At 41.3% G+C, this 17,722-nt stretch overlaps 1 protein-coding gene across 5 annotated transcripts in view; it reads right to left on the bottom strand.

Annotated features, from left to right (window-relative positions):
- dmd (dystrophin) overlaps positions 1-17,722 on the bottom strand; it is a 317,286-nt gene that overhangs the window by 42,378 nt on the left and 257,186 nt on the right. For 2 of the 5 annotated variants that reach the window (XM_042513260.1, XM_042513259.1), the window contains 2 exons: positions 16,722-16,785; positions 13,428-13,463 (listed from right to left, as the gene is read on the bottom strand). In XM_042513260.1, the coding sequence (XP_042369194.1) occupies positions 13,428-13,463; positions 16,722-16,785 (100 nt within the window). The remainder of the gene's footprint in view (positions 1-13,427; positions 13,464-16,721; positions 16,786-17,722) is intronic. The other 3 variants (XM_042513263.1, XM_042513262.1, XM_042513261.1) reach the window with 2 other exon arrangements.

The raw sequence follows: 17,722 nt of genomic DNA on the forward strand, positions 1-17,722 counted from the left end.
GGCGAGTAATGCGCAAGTGACAGTGACAACTTTCAAAATATGACTGTATGATACATGTGAGTTTTAAAATGATTTACGGCAAATATTAAATATTTGAGATTAATGAGAGGCTATTCTGGAACCAGAGGGCCTCTGGATTTTTCCTGCAGGGGTGGCTAATCAAAGGATAATTCTCCTTTAAAGATCAATAAACTGTTGTATTAGGTTTCACTATTGCATTAACCCCCCCCCCCCCGGCGCCCCCAACACCTTGTCTGTCCCCACCACCGACTCTAGCTTCAGCCACCTTTAGGAAACCAGCTACTTGTTTGGAAGACGTAGGCCTATTGCAATTATTACATAATTACTTAATTGAGATCATCTGACAATCAATTTGCACAATCATTACATTTCAAAGCCAATGTTACAAATGTGGCCACAAAAAAAGTGAATTAGGTTGGTATTCATCCGCTGGGTAAATAGAGAGTCTACCTGAGCACAAGGTTTCAGTGTCAGGAGAAAATCATGGAAAGACGTTATTGCTGTTGGGCACGTTCTTCCGTTTCAGTTAATATGAGTCTGCATTTGTTGCTTTCCGAAGCAGGATGATGATAGAAAGGTGCCGATAACGGGTCTCCTGATTTATAGCGGAGAGTCTCCCCTACGGGTTCAGCGGCGTGTTTGACAGCTCTGGGAAAGTTATGCCGAAGTCGTCGCTTCCGTCCGGTTTATACAGATAATCCCACAGAAATGTCTGACTGTAAACACGGGGTTATAAAAGTAGCATGGGTCTTTTAAGAAATAGCTCAGTGCTTCGTGTTTGCGGCGCGAGGGCGTGGCTGAGTAAGGAGGACTGATGGTGGATGTGCTCAGAGCAGACAGGTGGTGGCAATCGGAGCAGAGACGAAATTAGCAGTAAAGTTGTTAACTTCACTGAACTTTGGCCCAAAAAACAAAACAAAGCCTTTCAGCCAGGGTCTGAAGCTAAAGCAGGAATGGAAACACTGGCTTGTTGTTTGTTTTTGCCTTTTGTTGTAACTTTTAAAAATAAAGTCAAGCCTCCTTCTACTATTCTGTACCATCTTAAGCCACATTTTCGTTAAATTAGATCGGACACAGATTAAGAACAAGCTGTTGAAGACAAATTGATGTGCAGCAGAGCGAGAGGGCAAACTCTTTAAACGTTTATTGACACTCCTTTGCCAATGATTGCATCATTTCATTGAGCCGCCACTGAAATTACCAACGTGGATTTAGGTCTTATTGCAAAGCCAAACACAAGAGCATAAAATGAACAGAAAACAAAAACCCCAATTATTTGTCTGACAATTTGTCTGACAATTTACTATGATCGTGACAGCCCAAGGGAGAGAAGGACACACACACACACACACACACACACACCAAAACACCTCACAAACACATTGTTACAATATGTCTACACAATCCAGAGCTGCAGTCTTACCACTTCCCACCAGATGTCCCGCTGGGGTTAATGAACAAAAAAAAAAAAAAAACAACAACACAAGAGAAAATCATATATCAGTGGTGGCCTGCAGGAACCAAGCATCTCCAGTTTTGACTCTTTTTTTATGCTCTTTGAAAGCCGACACCGTCTCCTTTGGAAATGTATCGTGGCCTTGGGACAAGCCAAAGTGTTGATAATGCATCGTAAACTGTCAAAAGATAAACTACTGCACACTGAGCATCTCCGGCAGAGTAGTCAGGGATTCGCTGCCTTGCTCGAGGGCGATCTGATTGAAGTTGACGAGGGAGAGGAAGAGCATTCAGCACTGACATCCCCCACCCAACATATCCCGGTGCGAACAGGGATAGAAACCAGCAGAACCTATCAATAATGGTTAAACCAATTATGATGTGGGGAAGTAATACAATTTTTTAAAAGTTATCAAATGAAGTACTCTATTGGTATCAGTACCACTCTCAGGATGCTGGTATGTTACTAGTATCATAGTTTTTTTTTTTTTTGAATGATACACAGCACTACAAATTTTGCAAAAGTGGCCCCCAGGCGAAGTATCCGTGGCATACAGTGTATTTGTTTACATTTGGGCAAATCTGCATTATATAAAGTCATGCTGCTTTGGGTGATCCTGTTCACACAACAATCACTGGGTTACTATTGATAATGATTACAACTATTCCCTTTTCCACAACTTTTTATTGATCACTTGTTATGGTACTTGTATTTATCTATTTGCTTTTACACTCGTCTGTCTTATTAAACTTCCTTGTACATTCATTTATCTTTTTTCTTTGTTTTTCTTATGCCTGTAAAGCACTTTAAAGAACATTTGTGTGTGATAAGGTGCTTAAAACACAAATAAGCATGCCTTGCCTGTTGAACAGTCTGAATTTGATCACATTATTTCTCAAGGCCTGTTTTTGTCAAAGCATTCCTCTGTGCAGCAAAACTTAAAGTTGAACTGCAGTCATTCTTTGACAATTACACACATGTGCCGTCACACAATAACACACACCCTTACATGTGCACACACACAATACTACATATTGCCGTGAACAGGCGGCTGAATAGCTTATTGCGTCAGTGACAGATAGGCGTATTAAATAATGGATCTGCACAGAGACACCAGTGTCACTTTCTCACTGCAGTCAATTATGGCTCTTGGATGAATGATTAAAGGCGGTTTACGGGGTACGGCGACGTCTTCCTGTGCCTATCACTGAGAGTGAGCCCCGACACAATGTTTCCTGCACACCAGTCTGAATGATCTCAAACAACGGCCTTCAGGGACGTGATGTGAACAAGAGAAAAAGTTGGCTAAAAGGCATGAAAGCCATATTCATCAGCCGGATATTAGAGGAAGCTGTTTGTGAAAGAGAAACTAAAAGTATGGAAAAAAACCTGAGGCATCACACAGAGCCAAAAGAGAACCACAGTATTCTTTGTGATAATATATCATAATGATTAGTTACTTCTTTTTTTTTTTTTTTTTTTTTAAAAAGATGTGATCTGCATCTAAATTAAACATCATGGCATTTTTAAAGTATAATTCTGGTGCTGTTCTATATTTTAGTTACTGTAAACAAAGTTTTCTGACTGGATCAGTTTCCAATTTCTCTACTCTGTCTGTGGCTTTTGGCCCGAAGCCCATTGGTTCCTACTGAAGATGTAAATCTTTATTTAAAAAAAGCTATAAATACATAGTTGCATTTATTGAAATGGCATAAACAGCTGGACACTGCAATTCTGAACAGACACGACTCAAACAGGAGGAAATTGTGCATTTGTTGGGGGCTATTTTCAGCAACAGATTAATCCACATATTGGGCTTTCTTGAGAATTTGAGGCAACGAGTTGGTTTATGAAGGACTGGGATAAAATCTAACTACACAAAATATTTTCTTGATGAACCATTTGGTCTATATAATGTCTAATAACTGTGAAAAACAGCCATCACGATTTCACAGAGTTCAATGAGACGCAGCTCAGCCTCGGCTCTTCATCAGCGGAGTGGAAAAGAGAGAGACAGGAGACACTTGAGAGTTGACGACGGCAGCTCTCCGTGTTGCTCTGCATAAAAGCTCTGCGAGTAGAAAGTCCCTGTTACTAGCCAAAGTGATTTTTATAAAAGTTCTTTGAATTTATAAACCCCTAAGCATGAAACCACTGGAGCAGAATTTCCAGGGCCACGGCAAAGCACTGCAGTCTGAAGGTGCTTTTGCAGCAAGTATGCAGTGCCAAAATATGTTGCTTTCTGTAGAGAGGGCGGGGACGGGGAGGTGGCAGGGTTGGGTCGGTTGGTGACAAAAACATCCAGGCTGTGAACCGATCAGCCAATAGCAAACTTCAATTGCAATAGACAGGTTGCAACCTTTAAAGGACAGTCTATATGCATATTTATACCCAAGATTTAAATTTTTAATTCTCAGCACTCAATGTCAAGATTAGGACCTGAATCAATCGACACTAGTAAAAACCCTCATTATTGCTTTTCGACTGAGGAGACTAGGAGTTAAGTTACACTTAAAGCTTTTTTTCCATCAGTCCAAAGGCATCCATCCATTATTTGTAACCACTTATGCAATGAAGGGGGGCTGAGTCGGTCAGGGTACATGTAGAGACAGACAGCCGTTCATGCTCATATTCACACCAGTCACACGGGCAATTTAGAGTGAACAATTAACCTGCATGTCTTCGGATTGACAGGGTAAGCCGAAGAACTGGAGAAAACCCATGCTCGGGGGGAGTACGTGCAAACTCCACCCAGAAGGGCCAAAGTCAGAGCTCGGTCAGCAGGTTTGAACCCAAAACCAACTTAATGTAAGGTGACAGTGCTAAAGACCAAACCACAGCAGCTGAAAAATCTTCACAGAAGAAGCTCAGAATAGCTGCAACTTTTTCATTATGAGCAAATGAAAAGATCAATGGGATATACATTCTTTGCTGTTTACATTCCCCCAGTTTGTTTTCACACAATCTCAAACCCATTGGCTATTGGTCAGCCAATATTTCCAGCTTTTAGTTCAAGAGCAGCCAGCGGATACCTGTGCCAAGACTGGTTCCATATTCAGGTACATTTAAGTACATTGTGCTGATAATAGGCCAACTTCTCCTGACTGCAGGACTCTGACTTGAACTTCTGCTGTGTGCTATTAGTCATTTCGATTACTTTTCGATTAATTGCCCAGCCCTAATGAAAAGGTTTTAAATTTCTGTTGATTGATTAATCAATTCTAACTAAATGATTTTAGGTATGTTACTGTTAGGACAAAATAGATACTTTGATGACACCTCTTAGGATTTCAGGAAATTGTGAGGGCATTTTTTAGACCAGAGAGACAGACTGATCAATAATGAACAGAATCACTGGTCACAGCTGTGCCCCTAAAGAGGTTACAGATTCTATGTGTGGTGGAAGCTGACGGAGGGATAAGAAAACCTTCTGTTGCTGCTGTTACACAGGTTAAAGCCAGCACAAGTACATGACTGTGTTGGAAAGCCTGTCCTACGTCGTGTGTTGTGAAACTTAACCACAACCATGAGTGCTGCATTGGCTGAGCTCTATCTGCAGTATAAACCAAAGGCATACTAGTAAAAAAGTTGGCTTTATCATGATTATCATTTATATTGTATATCATCAGCTGCATGCACAGAAAGGCCCTCCATAAACCTTATGTAATGCAGAAAACATACAGTCTTCATACTGCAGCGATTCAACTTTCAACAAAGAGATGATTGAACCCAAATGGAAGAAATTCATTTCTCACACATTTTGCTTTGTGACCTTTGCCGCATGTTTTGTTTTCACAGACTCCACTTGCTGTAATAATCAATGTGAAATTGCATGAAAGGACAGGAAAAAATCTTTTGATGCTTTTGGCCTTGGGAGGTTGAAATAACTGGTAAAAAAAAAAAAAAAGGGATAACAGATATCACTTGGAACAACTGTTTCCTCGTGGAACAGCTCATTGACGATTTCATCAACCCTTTTAAAACCAGTGAAATCTGTCATCGCATTATTGTCACCACTATCAGATCACATGTCTGTATGCAGGCTGAGTGCAGATTATCAAAACTAAATGCTTCATTAGATTGACTTTCTACGCGCATTGAGTAATTCTTCATCATTTTAGGACTTCAGAGGCAGAGAAAATGACTTTAAATAAGAATAATTCTGCACAGAAGCCACTTTCATACATGAAGTATGGGATGAACTTTTCCTGCAGTAATGGTGGCTCTGACTGGCTCACACGTCTGACGGCTCCCCCACAAAGTCTGGAGGAAGGGAAACAGAAGCAGCTCTTCTCTTGTTCTGTGGCGGACATTCATATTATACATTTTGGGCTGTGAGCTGCAAGGTTTTGGCAGGCTAATTATGCCCTGAGGACGAAGGAGGATGGTTATAAAGTATCATCTTTAAACTATTCTGACAGCTTCTGGTTTCTTTCTCAAGACCAGTCTGATTTGAAGTAATCCAACCAAGTGAGCACATTTATGCCAGACTCATTTGTTCTCAAATGCGAATACAGAAACATTGTCTTCTTGACGCTGCAGTTATCCCGTATAATGTATTATTAAGTCATTCAAACATGATTCCTGAGCAGAGAAGTCATACGGCTTGCATGTGGCAAAGTTCCTTCCATCACTACCTTTCATTGCAGAAATGCACCCCTATGGGTGTAATATTGTTGATATTCATCAACACTGAATACAAAGACTGCACACACAAGCCATAACAATCATGCCTCAGCATGTCAGCACCACCATCCAGCATCTGGGGTTGAATTTGTGTGTGTGTTAAGGCTTTTTATCCATCAGCTGTATTTAATCAGTGTGTGTGTGCGCGCGCACACACACACACACCTGCAATCACGTTGGTGCCAAAAATTCTGCACCAGCCAGCCCGCATCCCCTGCTCTCATTTCACCAACTCCTGAAGTGCGCGCGCGCACACACACACGCGCGCGCGCACAGGTCCATGTCGTATCAGTACAGAACAACCACATCCCACTTTACAGCGCATCATCAGATGATGCTGACCGTGCATGAACATCACACATGAACCTAAACCCCCGCTGTTTGCGCTGAAAAATGAGGCCTGGCGTTATTTTCTAGCTGAAAATAGACCAACGCAGCACATCAAAATCGCTGTGCATGGTGCACACACCTCCGCACGCACACACAGTGCAAAAAAAGCACTGATCCAGACACGGGCTGCTTTGCTGGCACGGAGGTGATTGTGTTTGCACCTCCGTGTGTGACTGGTTTGTGACTGTGAAGGAATGCAACACAGTGATACATTGCTGCTTTGCTCGGTGGGGCTCTTTTCTCATGCAAAAGCTCAGCCAACGCATCACACACGCGCGCGCATACATGAACACAAATCGCTGTCGGGCCAAATTTAAACACATACGGGCAAATAAACGCAGGCAGCACGGAGCTCCGTTTGCAGTCTGTTTGCTTTAAAGTATTCAATGCCCTTCTTATTCCAACATGGCAGCAACTACCCAGTCAAACAGTACATTGAGAGGCTTTAGTATTAGGAAATGCACGGTCCGGGTATCCGGACAGTGGGATGAGAAGCCTCACTGGCCGCACACCTCGCCTGATTCCCCGGCAACAACCACAGTCACCAGCCGCTGTGGTGCAGAAAGGGCTGGTTGGCTGTAATGGCTACCAGTTTCCTTCCTTTTCATGGGGAAATTAGCGTCCTGTTTTCCTTTTCATGCGCCATGGGCTCCATCACTTACATGCAAATATATATGTTTACTTACACTAATGAATATTTTTGCCGTGTGCCTCAGAATTGGCCGGAAAATGCATTTGAACATGCTCTGTAACATTCATTCGTTATGCATTTCGGACGGACTTGCAGAAATGTGTTAACAGCACACAAGAAGGGAGAGCATCTAACGCTATTTCTCCATCCCTAAAATATAATCTGAATGGATCTTTGTGCAGTTTTTCTGACTATTTTTGCGCAGATTGTGGACTACAGCTCAGATCCTGTGTGTTTTCTGCAGAGTGAGGGGGATATCTGTGCCCCAGCTCACCGCCTCTCTGCTGCCCATGAAAACCCACAGCCAATGTGTTGTCTGTGTGAACAGGTTTACTGCATTACGACCAGCACAATTACCATCACCATTATTAATCACCACTTTAAACAGTCCCCAGCCCAGCACTCACTTCCGAAGCTGCTCCCGCATCACCGGCCGATCAGAGCGCCCCGCGTCCGGCAGAAATTAACGGAGTCCCGGGAAGAACCGAGGCGATATCTCGACCCCTCCGCGGTCCGACCAAGCGTCCTCTACCACCGGAGAGAGGCGTCCGAGATTACCGTCGGGAGCTTACGTGTGTGAATGTGTGTGTCGGTGTGTGTTCTTCTGCAAGCGGCAGCGGTGGGTTGCAGAGGCTGACTGGCCAGCGAGACACGAGGGTCAATTTGCCGGAATAAAACAAAGACCACTTCCGCTTCAAAATAAAAGCTTCAGAAAGTTGGATACTGCGCTGTTAAGGATAATCTTTAAATGAATGAAAATGGGAATAGCTTACTGACATGGCTACACTGGGTGTCACTTATCTTGGGTGGATGGAAAAATGCAATGTGTGGTCTTGCTCGTGATTTAACCATCTAACAGGAGGTGAGATAGCTCCTTACCACAGACTGTGTTAATGAATCGGACGCAGTGCAGAAACACAGCTAAGCCCCGCTTCCAATTTTTTCCCAGTGGTCAATCTCGATATGCTGCAAAAAATCACATTCAGGGGGCTGCTAGGCCTCCTGGAGGTGCACCAGGCTTTGAAGCCAATTTTAGTAGTGGCCAAACAGTGGTACTGCAGTGATGCCACTGGGTCCGAAAATCCTTTTCCCCATAGACTTACATTGGGAAAGAGACGTCTATAAGTTGTGGATACATTTTTTTTTAGCGTCACAACCCCCGTGAAAGTCCAATAACATTTGGAAAGTCTAAAAGAGCCACAAGATTAGATTAGTTTATCCTCATTCAAGCTAGTGCAGCACTAAACAGGAAGTCAACAGCTCTAGCAGCGAAAGTCTGCTGCTCGGTTGCGCCTGGCCTTGCTCTAGCGTGCCTGCTCCATGGGCCCAATGATGCGTAAGCAGCGCTAATCATCCAGGTAATTTTAAATGCAACAGTTGAGCCATTTTAGCTCAACTCTCACAGGAATGAACCCCACTACCAATGCTGTATCCAGGTTTCTTAGTACATCCAAGTGGGCTGTATACCCTGCAAGTAAAGCCAGAGTTAGAAACCTTTTGGACACAAGAGTTAGGCCAGCAACTTTTATTAGACTGGATGGGCGCCACCTAGGAATCCAGTATTCAAATCTTATGACACATCCTTGACACAACGCCTGAAAAGTTAATGCAATGCACAAGTGCCTTAAATCTGCAATCTCTCTCTAATCTCTCCAGCTGGGACAACTCCACAGGCTGCAAAGATAAATCTGATTATATAGAAGTCTGTAAAAAATCACCCTACTTCCAGTGTTGGACAGTATTACTTTCCCTAGTACTAAGTAGTGTAACGCATGATAAATACAACTTTATAAACAATATTACAGCTACCCCAAAAACAATTAACTTATCTTAACATTGAACAATCAATCACATCCTTCAATTTATTTTTGTAATCGGCACACATGCACGTCACAAAGCTGGAAAAAACAACTGTTACTTTGATTTTAATGGGTGGAAAGATGACAAAAAAAGGCCTTTTTCAAAAGTAGCAGTAGACTCTTGTGAAAAACATAACCTCATACCTTCTGAATCACACTACAACCAACAGATCAACATGAAATGTACTAAAGAGAGAGACTTTTCTCAGGAGTTAATGCTGTAACATAAATCCAGCAATCCTTAATTCCTCTCCAGCAGCAAGACACAGTTGATGAATAAATATTGGTAATGATTGCTTAAAGTGGGCATAGATTATAACAACAAATCTAAATTTCTGGACATTTCCCATTTCAAACTTCAAAATAATCAGAATAAAACAGCTGATTCTTTAGCACATCCACTTAACTGTGACACAAAATTTCCTCACTGCAGCCTAGGGTCTATCCAGAAGTCCATCACTCTTTATCTTTCAAAATATTCAAAATCAATCAGCATCTTTCTCTTCACAAGTCTTCATTCAAGTGCTACAAAAACTGACACAGACATTCTTCAGATACTAGACATCATGTATTCCCAACGGTGTCCAAGTCAGTCAAAAGATGAGTTTGCAGTGATATTCAAAACACTAAAACTAAACCAGTAAAATGACTGTTTTTCAGAATATTATCACCAAAACTTCATAATTATAATCTTGCAAAACAATATATATTATTCTGAAATGGGTCATTCTGCATTACGAATACTTTTACCTTTACTGCCTCCATATATTAATATTTATAGATTAAATGCAGGACTTTTACTTGTAAAAGAGAGAGTATTTCTTTACTGTTATCATTACTTTTACTTTAATAAAAGATATGAGTACTTCTTCCCCCACAGATGGCTCCAGAGAATATTTAAAAAATATACTGTATATACGCGCAAGCGTGAACCACTTAAAATATCTGACATCTTTATTTTGAAATCTAACGTAATACACTTCCGGTACAGGCTTTTACATTCCTATAAAACTTGACACAGCTCAGATAGACGAGGCGGAGCTCAGGCTCCCTGCCTCTGCCTCCCTTCCCCCAATCCCGCTGTTTCTGAAAGCAAAGGAGCCTCAACCATCCAAGGAGGTTTTTCACCTCCCTGACGAGAGAAAGAGAGAGAGACTCTTTGCTTTTCAAGGCACACATATTTCCACATTCGAGGCCAAAGAGAGATAGAGAGAGATAATAGAGGAAAAGAAAGAGGGACAGTAGAAAGATAGAGAAAGAGGAAGGGACAAAAAAGGACAGGAGGCAGAGGAGGAGAGAGGAAAAAGGCGCTTTTTGCTTTTACAAGGCACATAGGACAGAAGAGAGGAGAGACAGGAAGAGAGAGAGAGAGGGGTGGAAGAGGACAAGGGGGGGGGGGGGGGGGACTCTTTGCTTTGGGAATCAGTGTTCAAGGAAGGCTTGAGAAATGTAGGCTATGTTGCACCAGCAAAGGGAGAGAACAGCCTGTAATTTATAGGCAAGTCTCAACTGTTATTTCGTCCAGCCACAACAGTATGTCTTTATACCTGAGTGTGTGTAGGTGTGTGTGTGTGTGTGTGTGTAGTGTGTGTGTGTGTGTGTGTGTGTGTGTGTGTGTGTGTGTGTGTGTGTGTGTAGAAGAGAGACAATGACAGATTGAGATGCAGGAAGAGGACTGAGGGCCCAACAATTCCCCAATTACTGATTTCAAGCTCACTGACGTCCTTTTGCATCTGACTATGTTTGCGTAGGAGGTCATTGATTTTAACTCACTTGGCAAATCAAACACACCTTCACAGGACGGGCTGGGGGGGGGGGCAAGGTGGATGTTGCAGGTTTTGAGGGAATCATCTCCAGAAGCAGACACGTAATTGTGCACAAGGAAGCAGTTGGTCGGCCATATGGTGTCGCGCTTTGCTCTGAATGTGTATGATAGGGTGTTTGTACGCCTGACACAGTGTGGGTGTATTGTTAAGTGTGTGTAGGCTATAGCCTTAGTGGTATAGGGTGTGAAATGTGCAATGTGTGCACGGACACTATATGGCTACAAGTAGCAGGCGACCATGTAAACATTGCATACTGCTGGTCTGGGGGCTTGTTTTCACAATTCAGGCACCTTAGTTTCGGTAGAGCATTTAATGACATTTAAAAGGGACGGTTTAGAGCTCCTGGAGACGGGTTGTATGAGGTACTCTTCTATAATCAGTTTATTACATAAGGCAGATGTCAGTCGGCATGCCCCCAGTATGGAGAAGCAGGCTGGAGTCGGACACAAAAGCTAGACAAACGTATACAAGTCACCTAAAACAGTCACATCTTTAAAAAGTATATCAATTACAGTTCATGCTATATTTAGAATATATTCACCGCGTTACCTTAACGTCAGACAGCGGTTTCTAATGTGTAACTGAAGTTGCTATCCATCTCTTCAGATCACCAAACACAGGAGCTGCTGGTCTAATGCTGCCTCAAACTGTTGTGACTTTGGCGTATCGATAGTTTTTCTCAGTGGAGTCTGATGGCTTTGATAAGGGTATAGATAGAGAACTAGGCTGTCTGATGGAAAGATAAAGTGGTGAAAATACTCCCGATACAGCATACACTAAAACTGTTAAAGATCTTTTTAGGATGGACCTTTTTTTCGGTCTATAAAATACATTTTGCTGCTGCCCCCTCCACAGCAGTACATTGCTTAGCTTCTGTGTTAGACTCTTGTCTCGTCTCCAAACTGCCAACTGACACCTACTTTATGTAATACACAGTTTAAGAAGATGTATAAAGACAAAATAATTAGACTTGTAGAATCTGTTCCTTTGTTAAAGGTTACTTATAGCTCATGATTTTTTTTATGTATTTACTTTTTCTTTCTGAGTTTACTGCAAATGCTTGTTCAGTAACAGTAACTGACAGACCATCTGTTCCTTTTGTTTATAAATGTTTTGAGAAAGGCGCAGGTAAAATAAGATTTTTTTTCCTTCTTCCCGCTCCTGTTCGGTCATGGAATGTGTATTAGAGATGTTATAATCTAAATCTGATTGTTGTGCATTAAAATGACCAAAACAAATACATGAATAATAGATAGAGATAAGTACCTAAAACAAGCCCACTTAAAAAATCCAACATGCCCTTTAAGACAACAGTATGCTCCCAACTTTGTGCAAACATTTTTGAAATGGCTCTTCATTTTTCCACATTGGTAGAGAAGAACTTGACCTTGCATGACTGGCCTGCACAGAGTGCTGACCTCAACCCAATCCAACACCTTTCGGCTGAACTGAAATGCTGACCCGGTCCTTACTGCAAACCCATTTGTGGCCAACCTCACTAATGCATTTGTGGCTGAAAGGCAGTAGTGAAAGAAGTATTCAGATTTTCTAGTGAGAGGGCTACTACATCACACTTCCCTAAAGCTTCTGGACTCAAAAGAGAAAAAATGATGATCAAAATTGAAGCAGCGATGGCAGAGATACCCTGACTTTAAGAAGCAAGTATGTGTCAAATCCCCAAAACACCAGATCCTACATTTCCCATAATGCATCAACTGCAAATATGTCTTGTTGTGATAATGTTATGTTGTCTTGGACCCCAGGAAGACTAGCTTGTTGCCTAGGTGTCAGTTAATGGGGATCCTTATGATTAACAGATAAATAAACAAATGATGTCTTAATAGATCACCACAGTCAAGTAAACACACACATCTTAAAACTACACACCTCCACTCTGAAATGCAATTTTTCTGTTATGTGTAAACACCAATAACATCATCAGGGATAGATTTACTCAAAGTATCAAAAGTAAAAATACCTGTTACGTAGACAGACCAATGTAACTATATTTTTATATATCATTGGATTGTTATTACTAAGCCACTAACACGTAATCTGTATTTTACAGTTATGTTGTGGCTGGTTGAAATGGAGCTAATTTTACTTGGGGTACTTTTATGTAAAGCAATAAATCCTGTTTACAATAGAGCTGAAACTAATAGCTGATCAATAGAAAAATATTTTGATCACTCAATTAATTTGCCATTTTTAATAAGAGAAGGAAAAATTTGCTCTTTCTAATATTTCAAATGTGGGTTTTTTTGTGCTTTTTCTGATCTACTCATAATTTGTTTACAAATTTAAAATCTGTTAAGAAGCTGGAAGCAGTAACCACAACTGTCAGATAACTGCAGTGGAGTAAAAAGTACAACTTTTCCCTTTGAAATGTGTGCGCATGCTGCATACAGCGTTCATATGAGTGCACAGGTGTGTGTGTGTGTGTGTGTGTGTGTGTGTGTGTGTGTGTGTGTGTGTGTGTGTGGTCAGCTGGCACTCACAGGGCCTCGGTCATCGGGTTGAGTCCAGCATTCTCACTGCATGTGGAGAAGAGAATCTGTCACTTCTCTTTCCCTGCCTCCTTCGTTCTTTCTCTCTCAGGTGGATGCATTTTACTCACTTGCAGTTAATTCCACGTCGAACATGAAATCTCTCTCACTCAGTCATTAAGTGTTAACTCAAACACACCAAACTGCTAGTTGCTGATTACCAAACCCATGCAGTCTATTGTATGAGCTCTCTTGACTGTAGAAGAAGCAGGAAGTGAGTTATTCTGACCAATGAGTTAGGAATGCGAGGTGGAGAGTTAAGCCGAGGCCACTGCTGCTACAGTTACAATGTAACAATTAAAGAATAAAGGCCTGGTCACATCAAGAAGTGTAACAACAAGGTTGATCCTCATGTATTTCCAAAAGTTATGCTGCGAGAAGCTTCGTGACATTGGGATTACTCGCCACAATAGCCGCACACTACCAAAGTGGAAATATGCTGGTGCTCGCAACATTTTTCCATGAAATTCCACCTTTTAAATACTGGTGCGATCAAGCCTTTGTGGTAAATGCTAAAATGCAGTGCAACAACAAATCTGATCTTCCAATGACGCTCAGTGGAGACGCTTGCAAGTAACAGACACAAACAAGCCCAGGACGACATGACTACGATGAGCGCTTGAGCAACACTTCAATAGCGACACGGGTGATTTGTTGCTGATAGCGTGAACACGGCACTGAATTTCTGCGAGGATTTGGATTAAGTTCTGTGTGTCTAAACAGTCCAGCAGGGATGGAGAGGTTAAAGCTCTTCTAGATTTATCACAGCGTTTCCTCTAAACTATTATTAATTAATGGGGCAGTACTGCATAAAAAAAAAAAATCCACCTAATTATCTCATGTTTAACTCACTGAAATACCTGTGTTGTACCAACTCATTAGACAACTGAAGCACAAAATGTGAGACGGTGCTTACTACTGTGCTAACACACCCCAACTCCAAAACTATCTGCTGATGAGTAGTAAACAGTTTCCCAGAATACACAGGAGCTCTATAACCAGTTACCCAACTGCTCAATAAGCCTGCTTCAAAATATATGAAGTATCTGTCGTAAAAAAATTTCGAGCCACTGTGCAGTCTTTTGTTTTAATAGGCCTGTGAGTTTTAACATGTTTGGCGCCTTGTAGAGATGATCATGTTATTGTCAGCAGTTGGGAAAAGGCTGAGACTTTACTACTAACACATGTGGGTGATTCTGCATATAGTTTTAACTGCGGTGCAGAAACACATGAAGTGTGACTCTTACATTGTGCTGACCAAGTGAATTAAAGGGCTCAATGATTTTAAATGATAATCTATCGCATTAAAAGCAAGGGGACCAAAAGGACCAACTGTCAAAATGTCTGCGCTTCGGAGCTGTCACCCAGCTATCAGCTAGAGAAAACAGGCTTTTTTTTCTCAAGAGGCAAATGATAATAAAAACTACCACCATGTTTTCCTCTTTCTTTCTGATGCAGCAGATGAACTCACTGTTACTCATCTGTTTAGACCCACTTTTCTCTATAACGCTCTCTGGGGCAGAATGTACAGATAGAAAGGTGCTGCCTCTTAATGAGGATGGAGGAATGGATGGTAAAATATCAGCAGATGAAGAATTAAATGTACTAAACGGGAGAGCACAAACTGCTGGATGAATTCTTCAAAGAAACACACAAAGACTAAATGGATGAATGTAAGATGCCATTGAATTCCAGGAGATGCCAGGCAAGCCAACAGTTTAGGGCTGTTAACAACAGTCAGCCAACACATGCAACGTTGTATCAGTCCAGCTCAAAGTATTAAAAGTCAAGATGTAACAACATCCTAGCTGCATTTCACTTTCTTAATGAGACTGGTCTGAACAGGATGTTGGGAAGGGACATAATCAAAGCCAATTCGATATCCAGGGGTGGAACCTAGATTTCAAAGGTTGGGGGACACAGTAATTAATAACAAAAATAATAATAGATAGGACTTAAATTGCGTATTTCTAGGTCCTCAAAGACAGGCACAGATCCTCGAAATGGTTCTAGATTTTCAGGAACCCCTATCAAAGGTACAAAATAAGACCGTTTTGTTTTTCATAATTTTGCACCTTCATGAAATGGATGAGCCAAACAAAATTATTTCACATAGCAAAACATGATAGAAACAAGACAACCACTAACATTTGGCTTTTGTCTGTGGTGGGAAAAGTTACAATCAGCATTCATTTCTGGGAAAAATGCTGTCACAAAATACCTTACGTCTCTGTAAATTTCTGTTACCACTGGGAGTAAATAATACAACATAGACTTTACACTATGACACCACTGTTCCTGTCCAAAAACCAAAAAACATAGTTACATGACTTTCCAGACTGCATGTAATTAAGTTAAGTAAGTTCATTCACTTATGTCCTGTACGAAGATATTTTAACAAAAACCATGGTCTTTTCCTAAACGTAACTTAGTATTTTTATTTCTCAAAACCAAACAAAATCTTCGTCTTCCCTTAGACCTAATCACACTGCATCTGTTTCACAACCAGTCTGCAACAGTTCTTACTAGATTTTTCATCGGTTTTGTTCTCCAGCATGTAATTTGAACACATTTCCTGTCCACCACCACATAATGTGTTGTTAACAGGTTGTGTCTCTTTCACAAATTTCTATGAGACTGTGCTGCAGAGTCACTGCATTCAGTCAATCAACTCAGAACAACAGTCTCTGACACCACCAGGGTTGGAAATTAGCACCAGCCAAATGCTGGTAAAATATGCAAGTGGCTGCTAGATTTGCTTGCCAGCCACAGTGGCTGGTGGACAAAAAAGTTCGTTTCCAACCCTGGACACCACCCTGGTGAAGATAGCCTCGAAGTTTTGTGGATATAGTTAATAAGAGATCTTCAAATACAGCATCTTAGACCCAGGAAATGTTTAGTGTTGAGTCCTAAATCACTGTTTGTAATTTGCATTTTCTCGGCTTTTCAAGTGCAACATGGATTTGACACATTTTTCAAACTATTTCAAATACTTTGGCTGGGGTTGGGTATTTAGTGTCAATGCACAGCACACTGCACTCTGTTTGTTAGAAGGTTAGTACACTCTAGTTACAGATTTGTGCTCCTTTCATGGCATTTAACCAGACCATTAGCCAGCATCAAGCATCAGCCTCACCAGAACTAATACTAACTAATGAGGTCAGAAATTGTGTGTAGACTGGTGGAACTGTTATATAAATAGCAGCAAAAAGATGTGCTGGCCGCAGCTAAGAGGTCAGTACTTACTTTATGTAGTAGGGCACGTTGTTTGGGGAGATGCCCTGCTCGAAGGGGCTCTCTACAGATCCTGCTGAGACAGAGAAACAAGGGTCAGAACAACTATTCAAACTGTCTGCAGGCTATTAAACTTTTCACACACACATTTTACTGCAGGATCAACATCCTGTGAATGTAACACAAACATGCACATTCAGAATTTGTGTATGCAGCAGTTACCAAAACATCACGCGTCGTGAAAAGTTTTCTTCAAAGTAATATACATGATAATGAAAAACAGCAGAAAAACAAGAAATATTGCTAATTATCTCACTTATTATGCCCACAAGAGTTGGCACACCAACCATTAAAGCAGCCTGTGCTTTCTGGGAATTGTCAGCACAGTTGGAATGCATCTCTGACCAATCAGATCGCTTGGCTGAAACTACCCGCTGTATAAGCGTTATTGTGCCCCACGGGTGAAATTTGCTGCAGTTAAAAACAGAATGATGCTTCGTGGAACAAACTGCCAGAGCACATGTTGTGTACATTACCACGGCAGAGAGATATGAAAAACGTGTACATTCTCACTGTTCTCACATTATCATAACTGCCGTCTTTATTATATTTCCCCATCACCATCTCTATCTGTCCCGCTATATCCATTAGAGCTCCATTATCAAGCTGGATGGAACATTTAAATATAAAAGACTTACATATACAAAGCCTTTTTACCTACCTATCTTTTCAATTTATGTTTTGTCCCTTGATATGCCATTTTAGTTGCCCTTTTACCATCGTTTCCACCATCTTACAGAATGTCATTGCTATTTAACCACTTCATTTGTATCTGAGGTGTCAATGTCATGTTTTGTTTCCTCCTTTTTTTCCTCCAAGCCCCCCCTGTGGTTCGTCAATGTTAATCACCGCCACAAGCATATAAACGATGTTGTGATCTTTTGTTATCTGTGGTCTTTTAATTACTCTGCAGATGAGCTGTAATTAAACTAAAGAGAATTGGTGAGAAAAGA

This window comes from Plectropomus leopardus, chromosome 24 (genome assembly GCF_008729295.1).
Source record: "Plectropomus leopardus isolate mb chromosome 24, YSFRI_Pleo_2.0, whole genome shotgun sequence".
Lineage (NCBI taxonomy): Eukaryota > Metazoa > Chordata > Actinopteri > Perciformes > Serranidae > Plectropomus > Plectropomus leopardus.